At 40.8% G+C, this 18023-nt stretch overlaps 1 protein-coding gene across 3 annotated transcripts in view; it reads right to left on the reverse strand.

Moving 5' to 3' along the window:
* Cad87A (cadherin-87A) overlaps positions 1 to 18023 on the reverse strand; it is a 727611-nt gene that overhangs the window by 138711 nt on the left and 570877 nt on the right. For all 3 annotated transcript variants that reach the window (XM_065228518.1, XM_065228520.1, XM_065228519.1), the window contains one exon: positions 7828 to 7951. In XM_065228518.1, the coding sequence (XP_065084590.1) occupies positions 7828 to 7951 (124 nt within the window). The remainder of the gene's footprint in view (positions 1 to 7827; positions 7952 to 18023) is intronic.

Below are 18023 nucleotides of genomic sequence, written 5' to 3' on the forward strand. Positions count from 1 at the left end.
CTACATCGAGCTGGGAAAACTTCGACTACCTGTGCGCTTGTTCGTTCCCCGGGTCATGAACTGCCAAAACTGTAAGCAGTTGGGACATACGGCGTCCCACTGTGGCAGCAAGGCACGCTGTTCCAAATGCGGGGAGAAGCACGAGGATGGCGCCTGCACAGTCACTGCACCAAAATGCGTGTACTGTAAGGGAACTCCTCATGGTCTCTCGTCATGCCCGGTGTACAAACAACGCGGGGAGAAATTACAACGCTCACTTAAGGAACGTTCCCGGCAGTCTTTTGCAGAAATGCTTAAGACGGCCACGCCATCGACCAACGACAAAAATCCCTTTTCTCTTTTGTCAGATGACGAGACTGACTCTGACTTGGCTGAGGAGGGAACTTCTTTCTGTTTTTCAGCACGGAAACGAAAACGCATCCGTTCGCGGAAAGTTGAGAATGAAGAACCCCAAATCAGATTGCCCAAATCAAGGAGTGGTGGAAAAAAGGAGACTTCTTCTCCTCCTGGATTCAGAAGAACTGACTATACCCAGGATTTTCCACCTCTCCCGGGGACATCCAAAACCCCTGATGTCCCATTTTTAAGAACAGAAGCCCCTTCTTCATCTGGGTTGTTCTCATTTGATAAAATTGTGGACGATATTCTCAAGTACCTGAATATTTCTGATCCTCTCAAAAGCATTGTTCTGGCAATGCTTCCTACTGTGAAAACCCTCTTGAAGCAGTTGACATTAAAGTGGCCCCTCCTTGCAGCAATCATCTCCTTCGATGGATAATTTTCCAAACGAGGTCGGGGATTTGATCACTGTTCTACAGTGGAATTGTCGAAGTCTTATTCCTAAGATAGAATCGTTTAAGTTTTTGGTTCACAATAACGATTGTGATGCATTTGCTCTGTGTGAAACTTGGCTCTCTTCAGATATCGATCTTCCTTTTCATGATTTTTACATTATTCGACTGGATCGTGAGGATTCGCGTGGAGGAGGAGTACTTTTGGGGATCAAAAAGTGCCATTCCTTCTATAGAGTGAATCTTCCACAATTTCCAGGTATTGAAGTTGTCGCATGTCAGGCTTTTGTTAAAGGCAAGAGCCTTTGTATTGCTTCTGTGTATATTCCTCCCCGAGTTTCGATTAGTCAAAAACAACTTTCAGATATCTGTTCAGTTCTTCCTACTCCACGGTTGATTATGGGAGATTTTAATTCCCACGGTACAGGCTGGGGGGAACTGTATGATGACAACCGTTCTACTTTGATATATGACCTCTGTGATAACTTCAATATGACAATTCTTAACAATGGAGAAGTAACACGTCTGACTGGTCCATCCTCAAATGGAAGTAGATTAGACCTCACACTTTGCTCTAATTCATTATCGTTGGATTGCACGTGGAATGTGATCCAGGATCCCCACGGTAGTGATCACTTGCCGATCAAAATTTCGATTGCCAGTGGGTTCAATTCGTCGGAATCCGTTAACGTCGCGTACGACCTCACCCGTAATATCGATTGGACAACGTTCAAGACCGCGATAGAGGAAGCCGTGTCGTCGGTAGAAGGGCTTCCACCATTGGAGGAATATAACTTCCTCTCCAATCTGATCTTGGACAGCGCGCTTCGAGCTCAAACTCGGCCGGTTCCAGGAACGTCTTTGCGTAGGAAACCTCCTTCCCCTTGGTGGGACCACCAATGCACTGAGGTTTATCGTAAAAAGTCCGACGCGTTTAAGCTTTTCCGGAAACGTGGAACACCCGTGTATTTCGAAGCGTACTCGGCTCTTGAACGCGAACTCAAGAGCCTCATCAAAGCCAAGAAACGCGGATACTGGCGGCAATTCGTGGACGGATTATCGCGCGAAACGTCGATGAATACGCTTTGGAATGCGGCGCGAAGGATGCGAAACCGGTCTTCAAACAACGAGAGCGAGGAGTACTCAGATCGTTGGATTCTCAAGTTCGCGCGAAAAGTATGTCCTGATTCCGTGCCGGCACAGATGATTCCTCGCGAAACGACGTATTCTGTAGACGAGATCAGCCAGTCTTTTTCAATGCTGGAGCTCTCACTCGCGCTCCTTTCGTGTGGCAATTCGGCTCCGGGGGCTGATAGAATCAAGTTCAACTTGTTGAAGAACCTCCCAGACGTCGCTAAGAGGCGCATGTTGAACTTGTTTTGTCAGTTCCTGGAGCTCAATATTGTTCCGGATGATTGGAGGCAAGTGAGAGTTATAGCCATTAAAAGCCTGGAAAACCCGCTTCAGATCATAACTCGTATCGTCCCATCGCGATGTTATCGTGCATTCGAAAATTGTTGGAGAAAATGATCCTTTTTCGCTTGGACAAATGGGTTGAGACGAACAACCTACTCTCAGATACTCAATTTGGATTCCGTAGGGGCAAGGGAACGAACGACTGTCTCGCGTTGCTTTCCACAGAAATTCAGTTGGCTTTTGCTAAAAAAGAGCAAATGGCTTCTGTATTCTTGGATATCAAGGGGGCTTTTGATTCAGTATCCGTTGAAGTCCTTTCAGACAAACTCCACGCTTGTGGCCTTTCTCCATTAATAAATAACTTTTTGTACAATTTGCTGTCAGAGAAACATATGAGCTTTTCTCATGGAAACTCTACAGCTTCTCGATTTAGTTACATGGGTCTCCCCCAGGGCTCATGTTTAAGCCCCCTTTTGTATAATTTCTACGTCAGAGAAATTGACAATTGTCTAAGTGACAACTGCACGTTGAGACAACTTGCAGATGACGGCGCAGTGTCTATGACAGGGCCCAAAGGGGTCGACCTGCAAGGACCCTTACAGGATACCTTAGACAATTTGTCTACTTGGGCTATTCAGCTAGGTATCGAATTCTCCACGGAGAAAACTGAGTTGGTCGTTTTTTCTAGGAAGCATAGCCCAGCACAACCAAAGCTTCAACTTTTGGGTAAACCGATCACTCATTCTATGTCCTTCAAATATCTTGGGGTCTGGTTCGATTCAAAATGCACCTGGAGATCCCACATTGAGTATCTGAGACGAAAATGCCAACAAAGGATCAATTTTCTCCGAACAATTACCGGAACGTGGTGGGGAGCCCATCCGCAAGATCTTCTAACGTTGTACCGGACAACGATTTTATCGGTTTTAGAATACGGTAGTTTTTGTTTCCAGTCGGCGGCTAAAACTCACATCATCAAACTGGAACGTATCCAGTATCGTTGTCTTCGTATCGCGTTAGGATGCATGCACTCGACTCATACGATGAGTCTAGAAGTGTTGGCGGGCATGTTGCCACTATCGGATCGGTTCTCGGAATTGTCCCTCAGGCTCCTCACCCGTTGCGAAGTTATGAACCCACTGGTAATCGAAAACTTTGAAAAGCTTCTTGAGCTGAACCCTCAAACTCGTTTTATGTCATTGTACTACGTGTACATAACACAGGATGTCAGCCCTTCACAGCATAATCCCCATCGTGTATGCTTCTCCGACTTCGGCAATTCAGTTAGTTTTGATTTATCTATGACGCGGGAGATTCGTGGGATCCCAGAACATCATCGTTCCATGATTGTTCCGTCAATTTACGCTGCAAAGTTTGGCCAAGTTGATTCCGCAAGATCGTTCTTCACATATGGATCACTAATAGAGTCGTCCGCTGGTTTTGGTATTTTTAACGAATTTCATAGCGCCTCTCGAATGCTTCAAGCTCCTTGTTCCGTATATGTTGCTGAGCTGGCGGCAATACATTATACGCTAGAAACGATCGCCTCACTTGCACCAGATCATTATTTTATTTTTACGGATAGTCTCAGTTCTGTCAAGGCTATTCGCTCTATGAGGCCGGTAAAGCACTCCTCGTATTTTCTCATGAAAATACGAGAGCTTTTAAGTGCTTTATCTTTAAGATCTTTTGTCATCACCTTTGCATGGGTCCCATCTCATTGCTCGATTCCGGGCAATGAGATGGCTGACTCACTTGCTAAGGTGGGCGCTATGGAAGGCGATATTTACGATCGACAAATCGCCTACGATGAATTTTTCTTCATTTATCGTCAACAGTCACTCGTCAGCTGGCAGAATAAATGGAGTGAAGGGAGTTTGGGACGATGGTTGTATTCAATTATCCCTAAGGTGTCGAAGAGTTCTTGGTTCAAGGGGTTGGATGTGGGTCGAGACTTCATTCGTCTGATGTCTCGCCTCATGTCCAATCACTATTCGTTAAACGCTCACTTGTTCCGTGTTGGGCTGAAGGACAGCAATCTCTGTGAATGTGGACAAGGTTACCAGGACGCAGATCACATTATTTGGTCTTGTGCTGAGCATCGCGGAGTCAGATCTGAACTGTACGATTCCCTTCGGGCTCGAGGTAGACAACCTAATGTTCCAGTTCGGGATATTTTGGCTAGACGCGATCTGGAGTTTATGAAACTCATATATGTTTACTTTAAGAATATTAACATTAGATTGTAAGTTTTATTAACCTTGTGTTTAGTTTGTATTTTGTACGTGCGGGTTTTTTTTATGTTTGTTTTCAAGATGAATAGAAATTAGTTCATGTTTTAGGATTAATTAAATATTTGTATCGTAAACCACATTTCAAACCTCCCTCTCCCTTTTCCCATCCAAAAAAAATTGTAAATCCCCACTAACCTCGAGACAACCGCGAGTATCCGGTCCAGCTCCTTTAACTTTAAATATAAGAAATCAATAATGTATAACAAAAATGATAACTCGGCTCTGTAAAGTTTATTCGATTGAGCCTGTACAAATAAAGTAATTAAAAAAAAAAAAAAAAAGTATTCGTCAATATCTGGGGCACCGCGACTTTTCCGGCCGACTGGTAAAAGTCCCCGAGAAGGGGGATCCAACTGTATGCGACAACTGGCGAGGCATCATGTCACTGTGTATTGTTCTCAAAGTTCTGTGTAAAGTTATCCTCAATCGGATACAGGAGAAGATCGACGTGGCTCTCCGACGACAGCAGACAGAATTCCGTGCTGGAAGATCATGTGTGGACCATATTGTCACGCTCCGCATCATCTTGAAGCAGGTGAATGAGTTCCAAGAGTCCCTGTACTTGGTATTCATTGACTACGAAAAAGCTTTCGACCGACTAAACCACGACAATTTGTGGGGCGCTCTGAGACGCAAGGTAGTTCCTGATAAGATCTTCAACCTCATCGAAGCGCAGTACGAGGCTTTCTCGTGCAGAGTGTTACACAACGGAGCTTTGTCTGACCCGATTCGGGTAATCGCGAGTGTGAGGCAAGGATGTATATTATCACCGCTACTGTTCCTCATCGTAATCGACGAGATCATGGTTGGAGCCGTTGACCGTATACCGAACCGTGGGTTGCTGTGGCAGCCTATTACTATGGAGCATCTCAACGATTTTTATTTGGCTGATGATGTTGCGCTATTAGCACAAAGGCGCTCTGCCATGCATAGTAAGCTCGACGACCTTGTCGAACCATCAACGTCAACAAGACCAAATCGTTGGATGTCAATACGGAAAACCGTTCCAATTTCACGGTAGCTGGGCAGGCAGTGGAGAAATTCAAAAGCTTCCAATATCTTGGCAGCCAGATAGCATCGGACGGCGGCTCCAAGAGCGACATAGGTGCACGAATTAAGAAGGCGAGGGCTGCTTTTTCCAGTTTGCGAAATGTATGGAGAGCGAATCAGATCAGTCAACGCACCAAAATCCGAATTTTTAACTCGAACGTGAAGTCTGTGCTGTTATACACCAGTGAAACATGGTGTGTATCAGCGGAGAACACTCAGAAGCTGCACGTGATTATCAACCGATGCCTGCGGTACATAATTCGTGCCTGGTGGCCTCACAATTGGATCTCAAATTCCGAGCTTCATCGTTTGTGCCATCAGAAGCCGATAGAGACAGAAATTAGTGAACGGAAGTGGAGATGGGTCGGTTACACACTACGACGGAGCGGAAACCAAATCTGCAAGTAAGCACTGGAAAGGAATCCAGTAGGACATCGCAGCAGAGGCAGAGCTAGAGGCTCGTGGCGGCGGAGCCTAAACAGTGAAATTAAGAACGTTGACCGAAATTTGACTTGGGTCAAGGCCAAAGCTAGTAATCGCCCAGGATGGAAATCTTTCACAAAGGCCCTGTGCACCCCTGGAGGTGCGCAGGATGGTTAAGTAAGTCTTAGTTCTACGAAGATCTCTGAACATCTTTCAACTTCTGGAAAGATCCCCATAATGTATTTATACTGTTGAACATCTGGAAAGTTCCTTGAAATGTAACGAAGTTCCTAAAACTTCCAAGAAATTGATTGAGGTTTTTCGAACTATGATCTCTGACAAAACTGCAACGAAGTTCCCTAAACTGAAATGATGAGCCCTGAAGTTCTTAGAAGATTGCTGAACTATGTTTAGATCTTCTACAATATTCCCTGCACGAATATGAAATGTTATGCAGCTTTGCTGTTTGTTTGGAATTTCTTGAACTTGTACGTAATTCCCTAAACTATTCCAGGCTCACAAGGCTTCAATAAAGTGTCTAGAAATTATAACGAGATCCCTGAACAAGAACGGGGTTCCATAAAATTAAATGATGTTTAATTTCTAGGAAGATGCCCTCAAACTTAAATAGAGTTCCCACTTCTACGCAGTTTTCCGAACTTTTCAAAAGCTCCCTGAATTTTTATGATTTTTTCTAAAGGTCAGAATTTTCGGATCTTCTTGAAGTTTTACCTGTTCCCTGAGGTTAATGGAAAATTCCTGAACTCTTGGCCAATTTGTAGAACCTGAAGACGTCTTATTATGCTATCGAAGAAGATTTAGAAAAGCAGACATTCATAAAAATAAATAAACATAAAAAGTAACCTCAAAGGTGCTAGACAGAATACCGGTGTATTAAAAAAAAACACCCAAAATTCCTTGAGGGCCTGGCCCCTTTGGCACCTCCATTAGCTACGCCAATGATGGCGTGTATTCGGTTCAATTTCTGAAACTCTAGATTTAAAATTAAGATTAAACATGTTTACCGCAAATGATAATTTGGCTCTGTAAGGTTCATTCGTACAATAAATTAATTTTCAAACAAAAATCATCGATTCACAACATTGATTATAAATAACTGCAAAATTTCAAACAATCAGAAGTAGATCCCCAGATATCCCAGTCAGTAGAGGAACTTATCATGGAGTTTTTCGGATTGGAACGTTTATCGTATTTCGTGAGCAAATACATAAATTTTACACTCTGAGCCAGTGCTCAAACATAATCGGACAGCAGGTGTTAAGTTCAAGTTGTGAACTTACAGCCAAGAAGTATAAGCTGAAGTAGATGATGCTAGTTGAGATCAAGGCCCTTTAAGCTCAAAATCCCCTGCACCAACGAATTCGAATCGCTTTAGACTCTTAATGCCCATTCATAGTCGATAGGACCAGTTTGGCTGGAAACGACAAATCACGCCTGTTGGGCTAAATCCTTGTTAATTGCTTCTAAAGTCCCAGCACAGAGACCTGCCCTGGTGCCGTACCGAATGGCTAATGGCTATTATTAGATTCTCCTGTCCTCTCTGCTAACATTGTAGATACAGCTTAAACTTTTCCACAGGGCATTGGCAGCCGAGATGGAAGGAGAGAGATGACCTTCTCCGTCAGGGCAACTTTACTGCACCCAGCGTCATCAAGATTGGCACAATTTCTCATTCGGAACCCATCATCGTTATCGTTGTCATCATCATCATCATCATCATCATCATCATCATCACAGACGACGCAGCCCGTAGAAAGAGGACATCAGCAGCAGTAACGAGTAGCGGCAGTAGCACCGATGGTCATTATTATTAATAACAATATTTAACTTACCAATCGGGAAGTTCTCCTCGATCGAAGCCAGATAGTGCTCTTCGGAGAACTGCGGTGCATGGTTGTTCACGTCCCGGATGGTGATGTTCACGTAGCACAGGGTGGTGAAACGGCCATCGCTTGCCTGAAACGAAGAGGGATGAAGTGAGACAATCGTTCTGAAGGATGTTTGCTCCTCCGTTCGTCGGTCGTCCACGGGTGGGATGCCGGGTGTGGCTTGACCTAGTTGGACTGACTGACTGCAGCGATGATGTTGGTACGCAGTCTGTGTCGAACCGGAACAGGACGCACATGCAGCAAATGTTAATCAAGGGAAGCAGCAGCGCAAAGTCTGCAGTTTAACTACTTTGCTGGCCGCCGGGCAAAGTCAGAGTTTGTGTGGATGGGCCAGATAGTGGAGCAGCTTTAAACGAGAATCCATTACAGGAATTAACTTGTTTGAAGAGCGAGGATGTATTTCTGAATAATTAAGCACAATGCGAGGGAAGTTATTGCAGTTGGCATTCCGTTGAATGTGAAGCTTGGCTTTAGGAAAGGCAACCTTCGAATGCGATTTTGCTGATTCGAAAATTGTTTACTGTTGTTTGCTTAAAGTCACGAGAAAGTCTAAGTCTACCAAAATTGACAACATTTTAAAATGCAAGATAGAGGTTTCCGGTTTTTTAAGCTACTTTAGAAGCACTATAAGGTAAACTCTCCTATAGTTGTAGTACATTAGAAGCGCTAGGTTCCTCCATACACAACTGTAGGAACCTAACGCTTTGAACGTACCGCAACTATAGGAGCGTTTACAAATATTAATATTTTTGGAATGGAGAAGATGAAATTTCTGGCTGCAACATAATAATACAAATCGGATAAATTTCAAAATTAGTAAATATTTTTGGGAAGTGAAAATAAAATCAAGCTGATGTAGGGTAAATGATGGCTTCGCCATTGACTTTTTTCGGTAACCAGAATTTAAACGAAACTCTTAGCTGAATGTATTTAAACGATTTTTTAGTCTTTCAGCATCAATCTGATTACATTTTGTCGACTGAGCAAACCTTTAAATGAAATATAAGCACCTTAAAATACGGCTGATTTCAAGTTGCCGATAATAGAAAAGCTTGTCAACACGCAGTTCAAGTGGAAAAGTTGCCGACAATAGCCGACTCAGTCGGTAAAGGCGTAGCTACAAAGCAAGACCATGCTGGAGGTGGCTGGGTTCGATTCCCGGTTCGGTCTAGGAATTTTTCGGGTTCAAAAATTTCTCGACTTCCCTGGGCATAGAAGTATGATTGGACTTGCCACACAATTATACTAATGCAAAAATGGTACAGGCATCGAAAGCTCTCAATTAACAACTGTGGAAGTGCATCTAGAACACTAAGTTGAGAGCACGCAATAAGCTAATATGCGATATGCAATAAGCTTGAAATGCAAAGAAGAAGAAGAAGAAGAAGAAGAAGAAGAAGAAGAAGAAGAAGAAGAAGAAGAAGAAGACAATAGCCGACATTGCCGACAACAAACACGCCATATGTGTGCGTGAAGCTGATAAATAGCTAATATAAGTGCGGACGCTACGTAAATACCTAGTTTTTTTCGTGGTGAACATATTCTGTATCTAACGGTTCACGATTTGTACTGATTGTTAATAAGTAACTTAAGGTAGCACATAAAAAAAATCAGCAGTAAATTTGTATACAATGATTTCTCACTAAAGGTATGTTCTAGACATTTTTTAAATTTTAATGGCACACATTTTTGCTGAATCAACCTAGTTGCTATCTCATTTTGTTGGAAAGTTATAAACGATCATTGAAAATACGTCATTTTCAAATGTTTATATCTAAAAATGGCGGTAACCAATTTTAAGTGTTATTACTTGTACTACCGTATTTTCATTTATCATCGGTGAAAAACCTGTGAAAGCTTTCGTTTGTTTACCTTATTTTATAAACTTTTGAAAACATCGTATTTTTTTATGAAACTCGTTTATAACTCACCAAAAAATCAGTATAAATCGTGAACCATAAGAAACAGAAATTTGCTTCCTTGAGCCAAGTTGCTTCAAATAACATGTTCTTCAATTTTGTCAGAAAATTCCGTTCTATCTCGAATAACTAGTCGATATTTATAACTCATCCGTAAGGACCACCCTAATATCTTCAACAAAAAAAGATTGGCTAAAATAAATTATCTGAAGATACACTTTATCTAGAAATAATGATCAACCTAAATGAAAAAAATGCAAATTTAGCAAAACAAAAATCCCAGTGCATTTATACAAGATTTCAGAGGTTAAGTATCTGCTTTAAACTATTTCAGCTTAAAAAGCTCCTTTTTTTTAAAAATCAGGGTAGTTCAAAAAATATTGTGATAGAAAATCTTTTTTTTTTTAATAACAACGCATGTTGTGGAACAAAGTTGAGATGATTTCAAGCTATTTTCCTCAAAATTCATTTTTCAATTTTTTATCGTTATCATTTTGGAGCAATTTTTCTGAATTTACTTAGGGTGATCCTGAATACAAAAATTTTTAGATCTAATTTCTTTATTTTTATTTTTTCCGTGAAAGTAACCTTCAGATGATTTTTAGGGCATGTTAAAGTAGGCATTTTTGTTTTGAATAGTAAATTGATATCTCTTATAATTTTCGAGATACTACCTGTTCACTGAAGTACAAGATGGAAATTTAGCAAGCCAAAAGTCCTAGTGCTTTTGCGAGAAGTCTTAGGGTGTTCTTTAAATAGTTTTTTATATCACTTTTATAATTTTTGAAACCAAAGACACGTGTTCTTCAGCAAAGTTTTTTCCGAGATGATTTCAAGCTACTGTACTATAGTACTGTACTGTATTATAGTACTGAGCTGAAGAAACTTTAGGTGTTTTTAAAATTATAGAGCAATGTGAGATAGAATAAAAAAAAATGTTTCTTCATTAAAGTAGTTTGAAATCATCTAAGCTACAACTTTGCTGAAGAACATTCGACTTTCCATTCAAAAATAAAAAAAAAGTTAGTTTATCTATATCAATAACCTAACAACCACCCTTATTTTAAAAACGGCCAAGAAATGCAAAAGTTCGCAGAAGACTGAAACCTCTACACCTAAGCTGCCTATAATCGCATCAGTTCCATATGGATATTCGTAAATTTTAAGATAATAACGCTATCCACTATCAATTGGGATCTTTTTTCATATCACGTGATAACACTACGAACTTTGATCATGAAAGTGTGAAAACAACATCAAGTCAAAGTAATCGCTTATCAGTCCCATCCTGAAATTCAATCGTCCAGAAGTTACAGTTCTGTTTTTAGAATCGCCATATTTTCCGCTGATATAACAAATCATGCAGGCTTCATTGCAACTGAATTTAACTTGAAAAAAATATCAAGTAAATTACTATGATTTTTTAAATATTTTTTTCATATGGGTCTGCTATGGGATTATAGGCAGTAAACACAAGAGCACTAGGGCTTTTGTCTCACTAAATTCCCATCATGGACCAGTGTGCAATGTGTTCGTGGACTCTTGATTAGACCTGTGCGCCGCCGCCGCTGACGGTTTTCATACGCCGCCACCGCCGATGAAATTGAGCCATCGCGCCGCCGCAGTAAAGTGGTTCACGCCGCCGAATAAATGTATGTCATGCCGATAAAAAATCCATAATATCTTTTCGGCAAAACGCATCTTGAACGCATTGAAATTAGAACTTGTGTGCACGCTCGTTCGTGGCTACTCAAAATTGAGTGAAAAATCACTCAATTTAATTAAAACCAGATCTACTCTAAGATGAGTAACATAACCAGAACTGAATTTTGAGTAACACGGCTAGGTATTTGTTGATGAATTGTTTCTACTCATTTCCATTAAACCCAAAATCTAGCGAAATGAGTCAAAATCACACAAATAGGCAAACACTTCGTTTCCTTTCTTTTCTTCTTCTTTAGGATTAATAAACCAAACAACTGTAAAACAATTTAATCAAGCATTTTATGTTATAGCACACAGAATGCAAAACAGTTACCTCTCAATTTGCGGTTCGTTTCCGCATCCACGGCGGCTGGAATTTGCTCCATTTTCGACGTAAAGGCAAACTTCGTATTTTTTCATTATCACAACGCCATTTTTGAGTCAACAAATGGCCTGAAAGCTCAAAATTGAGATCCACTTTTATTTATTTATTGTTGAGTCAATGTTACTCAAATTCACAAATCACAACTACGCATGATTTGGCGTTTCAAAAGTAGTTATAAAAATGAGTACGTCTGACTAATTTTTGAGTAACTTCAAAGGAACGTGTATGAGGCAGCGATTGCCGTTTAGTTTTTTGACGTTTGTTCGCACTTTCTCCATAGAGGTAACTCTCTATCTAGCACACAGAATGAATGAATTATTATTTTTCCTCACGGCCAATGAAAATGACTCAAAATTGAGTAAGAGTTACTCATATTTGAGTTCAGGTTACTCAAATTCGCGAAAACGTAGGTCATTCATAGAATGAGTAAATTTTCCGACACTTTTCCAAGGAAAACTTCTCGAATATGAGGAAAACTAATTGTGATTTTAGTCTGTCTACTAGTAAAATTCTAACCTGTGCACAATTTTCTTAAATTTTCCCTATATTCGAGAAGTTTTCCCAGGGAAAGTGTCAGAAAATTTACTCATACTATGAGTGACCTACGTTTTAGCGGTTTAGCGTAATCTGGACTTAAATGTCTGACGGTCTGATAAGTGTGACCAAGAAGAAGGAATGGTGCGAATGGATCACGTACATTTGCACATATTTAGTGCCGGATTGTCCTTCGCATAGTCCGGTTGTTGCGTGCTGATATAATAATTATGGGGCTGATATAACCACCATTGAACTTGTTTTGAATTCTCATGTGATTTGAGGTGTCACATCATGAGTTTAACAAGATTTAGGCTAATTGCCATATCTCCAGAATCAGTTGACGATTCAAAAAAAAATTTATGGGACCACATGACGTTCCATTTGGCGGTTGTTGCATCCATTTCAGTCCAGTGGGACTCCAGGAAATAGGGTAAACAACTAATTTAAGTAGGGGTAAAATTTAATGTTAGGTGTAACTACTAAGTACAACCCGCACTTTACCAATCTTTTTCAATAGGATTTGTAAACAAAATTTAATGTTTATACTTCAGATGAATCTTAAATTTATTTTCCTATCCATATCTCCCAAGGGACTGCTAAGCCAGCATTTTTCTGTTGTCTACTATTTTTCACTCACACACTTATAGCCAACGCAAAACAAACACATGTGGTGTAAGCGACAGCTGTAAATATGCAATACAGTCGCAAAGTTCGTATGTGTTGTTCAAGTTTGTTATGGGCTATACATTTATAGACCACTTAAGAGGGTACTGTCAAATTTGTGAAATTTCATAGTGGAAACATTTGATGTCAGTCCCGTGATATCTCCGTATCATCTCGATGTATCGTTGAATTTTGGTTTAAATTTCGTACAAATGCATTTAAACGCCATTGAACACATTTCGTCATACAGGTGATTTATTCGTGATTTATTTAGCATGTGAAATAGTAACCATATTTATCAGATTAAGCTATAGTATACTATAAGTCGTTTACTAAAACTTCCATATTCCGGTCTAAGCTCCTAATTCATAATCATGAGACAACTATAAGTGTTTTCGAAAAAAAAAACTGCGAAGCTTGAGGATCAGTTTCATTAATTCACCACATTTTTTAATGTTCCGGATTTCCGGTGGATCATCCCGTGGTCTCAAGAGGCTATTTTTTTCATCACAACTCCGAATTCATAGTGATAAGACGTCAATGAAATGGTTTTGAAAAAAAAAAGCAGAGCCCTAGGGTCAGTTTCAAGAACTGATCACTTTTACGGATATTCCGGATCTTCAAGAGGTCCATCCCATGATCTCCTGGGTCTATAAACCAATCACAACGCGAAAATCATTCTGAAAAGACGTCTACGAGTGGTTTAAAAAACCGCGGAGTTCTAGGATCAGACTCATGAACTGACCTCGTTTACGGATGTTCCAGATCTTCCGGAGGACCATCATGTAGTCCCCAGAGTCCATATTCCGATCACCACTCCGAATTCATTCTGATTAGATGTCTATGAGTGGTTTCGAAACAAAAAATACGGAGCTCTAGGATCAGTTTCAAGAATTGACCACTTTTACGAATGTTCCGGATCTTCTGGAGGACCATCCCGTAGTATCCAGAGCCCACATTCCGAACACAGCTCCGAATGCATTGTGATAAGATGTCTATGAACGGTTTTTGATAAAACCGTGGAGCTCTAGACTCATTTACATGACTTGACCACTTTTACGGATGTTCCGGATCTTCCCCAGAACCATCATGGAGTCCATAATTCGGTCACAACTCCGAATTCATTCTGATAATACGTCTATGACTGGTTTCGACAAAACCGCGGATTTCTAGGATCGGTTTCATTAATTGACCACTTTTACGGATGTTCCGGATATTCTGGTGGACCATCCCATAGTATCCAGAGCCCTTGATTCCGAACACAACTCCGAATTCATTGTGGTAAGATGTCTATTACTATGGGGAAGGGAGGCCCCCAAAGCAAGACCATGCTGGAGGTGGCTGGGTTCGACCGGTCTAGTCTAGGAAATTTTTCGGGTTGGAAAATTTCTCAACTTATCTGGGCATAGGAGTATGAATGTACTTGCCACACAATTATACTAATGCAAAAATGGTACAGGCATCGAAAGCTCTCAATTATTAACTGTGGAACTGCATCTAGAACACTAAGTTGAGTGCACGAATAAGCTAATATGCGATATGCAATAAGCTTTAAATGCGAAGAAGAAGAAGAAGAAGAGAAAGATGTCTATGAGCGGTTATGATAAAACCGTGGAGCTCTAGAATCACTTACATGAATTGACCACTTTTACGGATGTTCCGGATCTTCCACAGGGCCAAACTTGTGACCTACCGGATGACTATTTCCAAAAGGTGGCCAACTATCTGCTTAGCAACTTCAAGGAAGTTATCTCTTCAAATTGCCGTACAATCAGTGTTTGGTCCCTATTAGCTCAAATCCCATATGGTACGTGTATTCGTTAATGTCGGATCGACCGTACTAAAGGGTGATACGGTTAAAATTTGGTCAATATCAACTTGACGTATTTCTTTCAATTTTGCATTTAAAAAACCTGAACACCCCTCATTTTGAAGGTGTGTGTGTAGAATGTTGCTCCTATTTTGATTTTGGAATTCACTCTTCAGTTGTCAAAATGCCGTCCAAGCAAGAAGAGCAGCGTATCAAAATTTTGCTCGCGCATCGCGAAAATCAGAGCTACTCGCACGCAAAGTTGGCGTGTGTTTAATTAAAGTGTTTGGGGAACGTTTGTCGACAGCCAGGAAGTCTGGATCGAGGGGAAATCGAAAACCGGAAGCCGCTGAGACGACAAAGAGAGTTGCCGGTAGTTTCAAGCGAAACCCTAACCTCTCTCTCCGAGATGCCGCAAATAAGCTGGGTGTATCGTCTACAACCGTGCATCGAGCCAAAAACCGAGCCGGACTATCGTCTTACAAGAAGGTAGTGACTCCAAATCGCGATGATAAACAAAATACGACGGCCAAAGTGCGATCCCGGAGGCTGTACACGACGATGCTGACGAAGTTTGACTGCGTGGTAATGGACGACGAAACCTACGTCAAAGCCGACTACAAGCAGCTTCCGGGACAGGAGTTTTATACGGCAAAAGGAAGGGGAAAGGTAGCAGATGTTTTCAAGCACATGAAACTGTCAAAGTTCGCAAAGAAATATCTAGTTTGGCAAGCCATCTTTACCTGTGGCTTGAAAAGCAGCATTTTCATAGCTTCCGGGACTGTCAACCAAGAAATTTACGTGAAAGAGTGTTTGAATAAACGTCTGCTGCCTTTCCTGAAGAAAAACGGTTGTTCCGTACTGTTTTGGCCGGATTTGGCATCTTGCCATTACGGTAAAAAGGCCATGGAGTGGTACGCCGCCAACAACGTGCAGGTGGTTCCCAAGGACAAGAACCCTCCCAACACGCCAAAGCTCCGCCCAATTGAGAAATACTGGGCTATTGTCAAGCGGAACCTAAAGAAGACCAAAAAAACTGCTAAGGGCGAGCAGCAGTTCAAGGCAAACTGGCTTTCTGCGGCGAAGAAGGTGGACAAGGTGGCTGTACAAAATCTGATGGCAGGGGTCAAGCGTAAGGCCCGGCCATTCGGATTTGGAAAAGCGGAAGCCTAACTGAATATTTTTCCTGAATTTTATACTGATTGAACTTGAAAAAGAAATTTAATTTGATTTTTTAAATAAACGATTTCACCGATTTACACGCGTTTTCCCTTGACCAAATTTTGACCGTATCACCCTTTATAGGAATCCGGGGAGAACGAATCCGTACTATACGAATCTTGACTGTAGTTAAAACAAACGATTCGTCATTTGTCGTGGAACTGTTATATAGGGGTAAATAGGGTGAAATGGCCCATGGCAGATATGTTTTAGGCTCTATAGTGTATGAAACTATGTGCAATCGATTCATCAGACCGTTTCCATTCGGAATAGTCACTTGTCTCTGAACAATTGTTGTTACTTGTGTGCAACTTATTCCAGTCACAATCAAGTTGCAGCAACTTATTTTGATGGAAGCGTGCTGCTTGGGCAATGTTCATGACAGGAATACAAAAAAAAAAATCCGAAAAATTGGCTTTGGTGTGGGTTTTGATTCATGTATAGAATTGGCTACTTTCCCGAGGGCACTGAAACATTTCCGAGATGCCCAATGTGGACGTGAACTCGCATCTAGTTCTCTATTTGTTGAGTTACACGACCGGTTTTGTTTCTTGCCTAGAATTGGCCACTTTCCCCGGGAACGTCAAAGCATGTACGAGTTGGTAAATGTGACGGACGACTCTCAATAAACCCTCTACTGGACAAGTTTTGAAAACTCTTTCCTGAACCTTTAACAATTTCTCTAAACTTCTTCCATTTCTCCTGAAACTCCTGAGTACTGCCCTGAATTTAATAGAACTTTCTTGAAAATCCATACACTTCTGTGAGTTTCTCAAAATATTTCTGAACGTTTCAAATCATCACTGAAGTTCTGTAGATTTCTTGATATTTTGGGAACCTCTCAAAGTTTTCCGCAATTTTCCAGAAATTAAAGGAATTTCAATGATCTTCCTTGAGATTTGCCCAAATTTTGAAGTTGCCCTGAAGCTTCAGGCACTTCTTAAAAAATGCTCCCGCATTTTCCTAATGTTCGTGAAACTTCCCAGCAGTTCTCGAAGTTTCCCTGAGGTTCTCGGATATTTCCATTGTAATCCGAACTTCTATGAAGTCTCCGGAGTTTTCTTGAAGCTCTCTGGATTTCTGTGCAGATCTCAAGTTTTCATGTTTCTGAACTTAATGGAACTGTCCTTAAATTATCGAACCTAATTCATCAACATCTCAAATCCTACCCTAAATTCAAGACTTTCGGGATGTTTCACGTGCTTTCCTAATTTTATTAGAACTTCACGAAAGATCTCCGAACGTCACTAAGTTTTCTAGACTTCCCTGACATGGAATTGCCCTGAAGTTTCCAGAACTGCAAAAGGTTGACTGAAAACTTTTTTGCAGTTTTCCAAAAAGTTTATGGATCTGCCCTGAAGGTCGGTGGTCGGTACTGAAAAAAAAAATTGCTGAAATATTTAAGACTGTCCTGAAGCTATCACCACGACAGGCCTGTTAAGGACGTCTCTTTACTAAACTTGAGGGTAACTCTAAAGATCTTCGAAGCCAACTTCAGAGTACTTTGGGCATAATAACAGTATTTTCAGTATTGTTCACGAAATTTCCCGTGATTTTATTGAAGTTTGAAAACTTCTTTGAAACCCTCGGAACTTTCCCTAAAATCTCTTATTTTACCAGAACTTTTTATGAACTTCTCTAAAGTTTTTGCTATTTCTTTGAAGTTGCCTATATTTTCTAATGATCTGGAAATGTTCCTAATATTTTTAAAAGTCCCCTGAAGACCCGACTACAATGTTCCAGAAAGTTTTCAGATATCATATTTTCTCGGGACCCCTTGAAAGTTCTGATATTTTTTTCTGAAGTTAATGGGACTGGTCGGAAATTCTCTGTGCATCCTCAAAATACTCTAAAATTATTTGAATATAACGAAACATATTCCCTAAAGTTTCTCGAAGAT

The sequence above is a fragment of the Ochlerotatus camptorhynchus genome, unplaced genomic scaffold, assembly GCF_037179485.1.
Source record: "Ochlerotatus camptorhynchus isolate MF236.1 unplaced genomic scaffold, CSIRO-AGI_Acam_v1.1 ptg000292l, whole genome shotgun sequence".
NCBI classification, from domain to species: Eukaryota; Metazoa; Arthropoda; class Insecta; order Diptera; family Culicidae; genus Ochlerotatus; species Ochlerotatus camptorhynchus.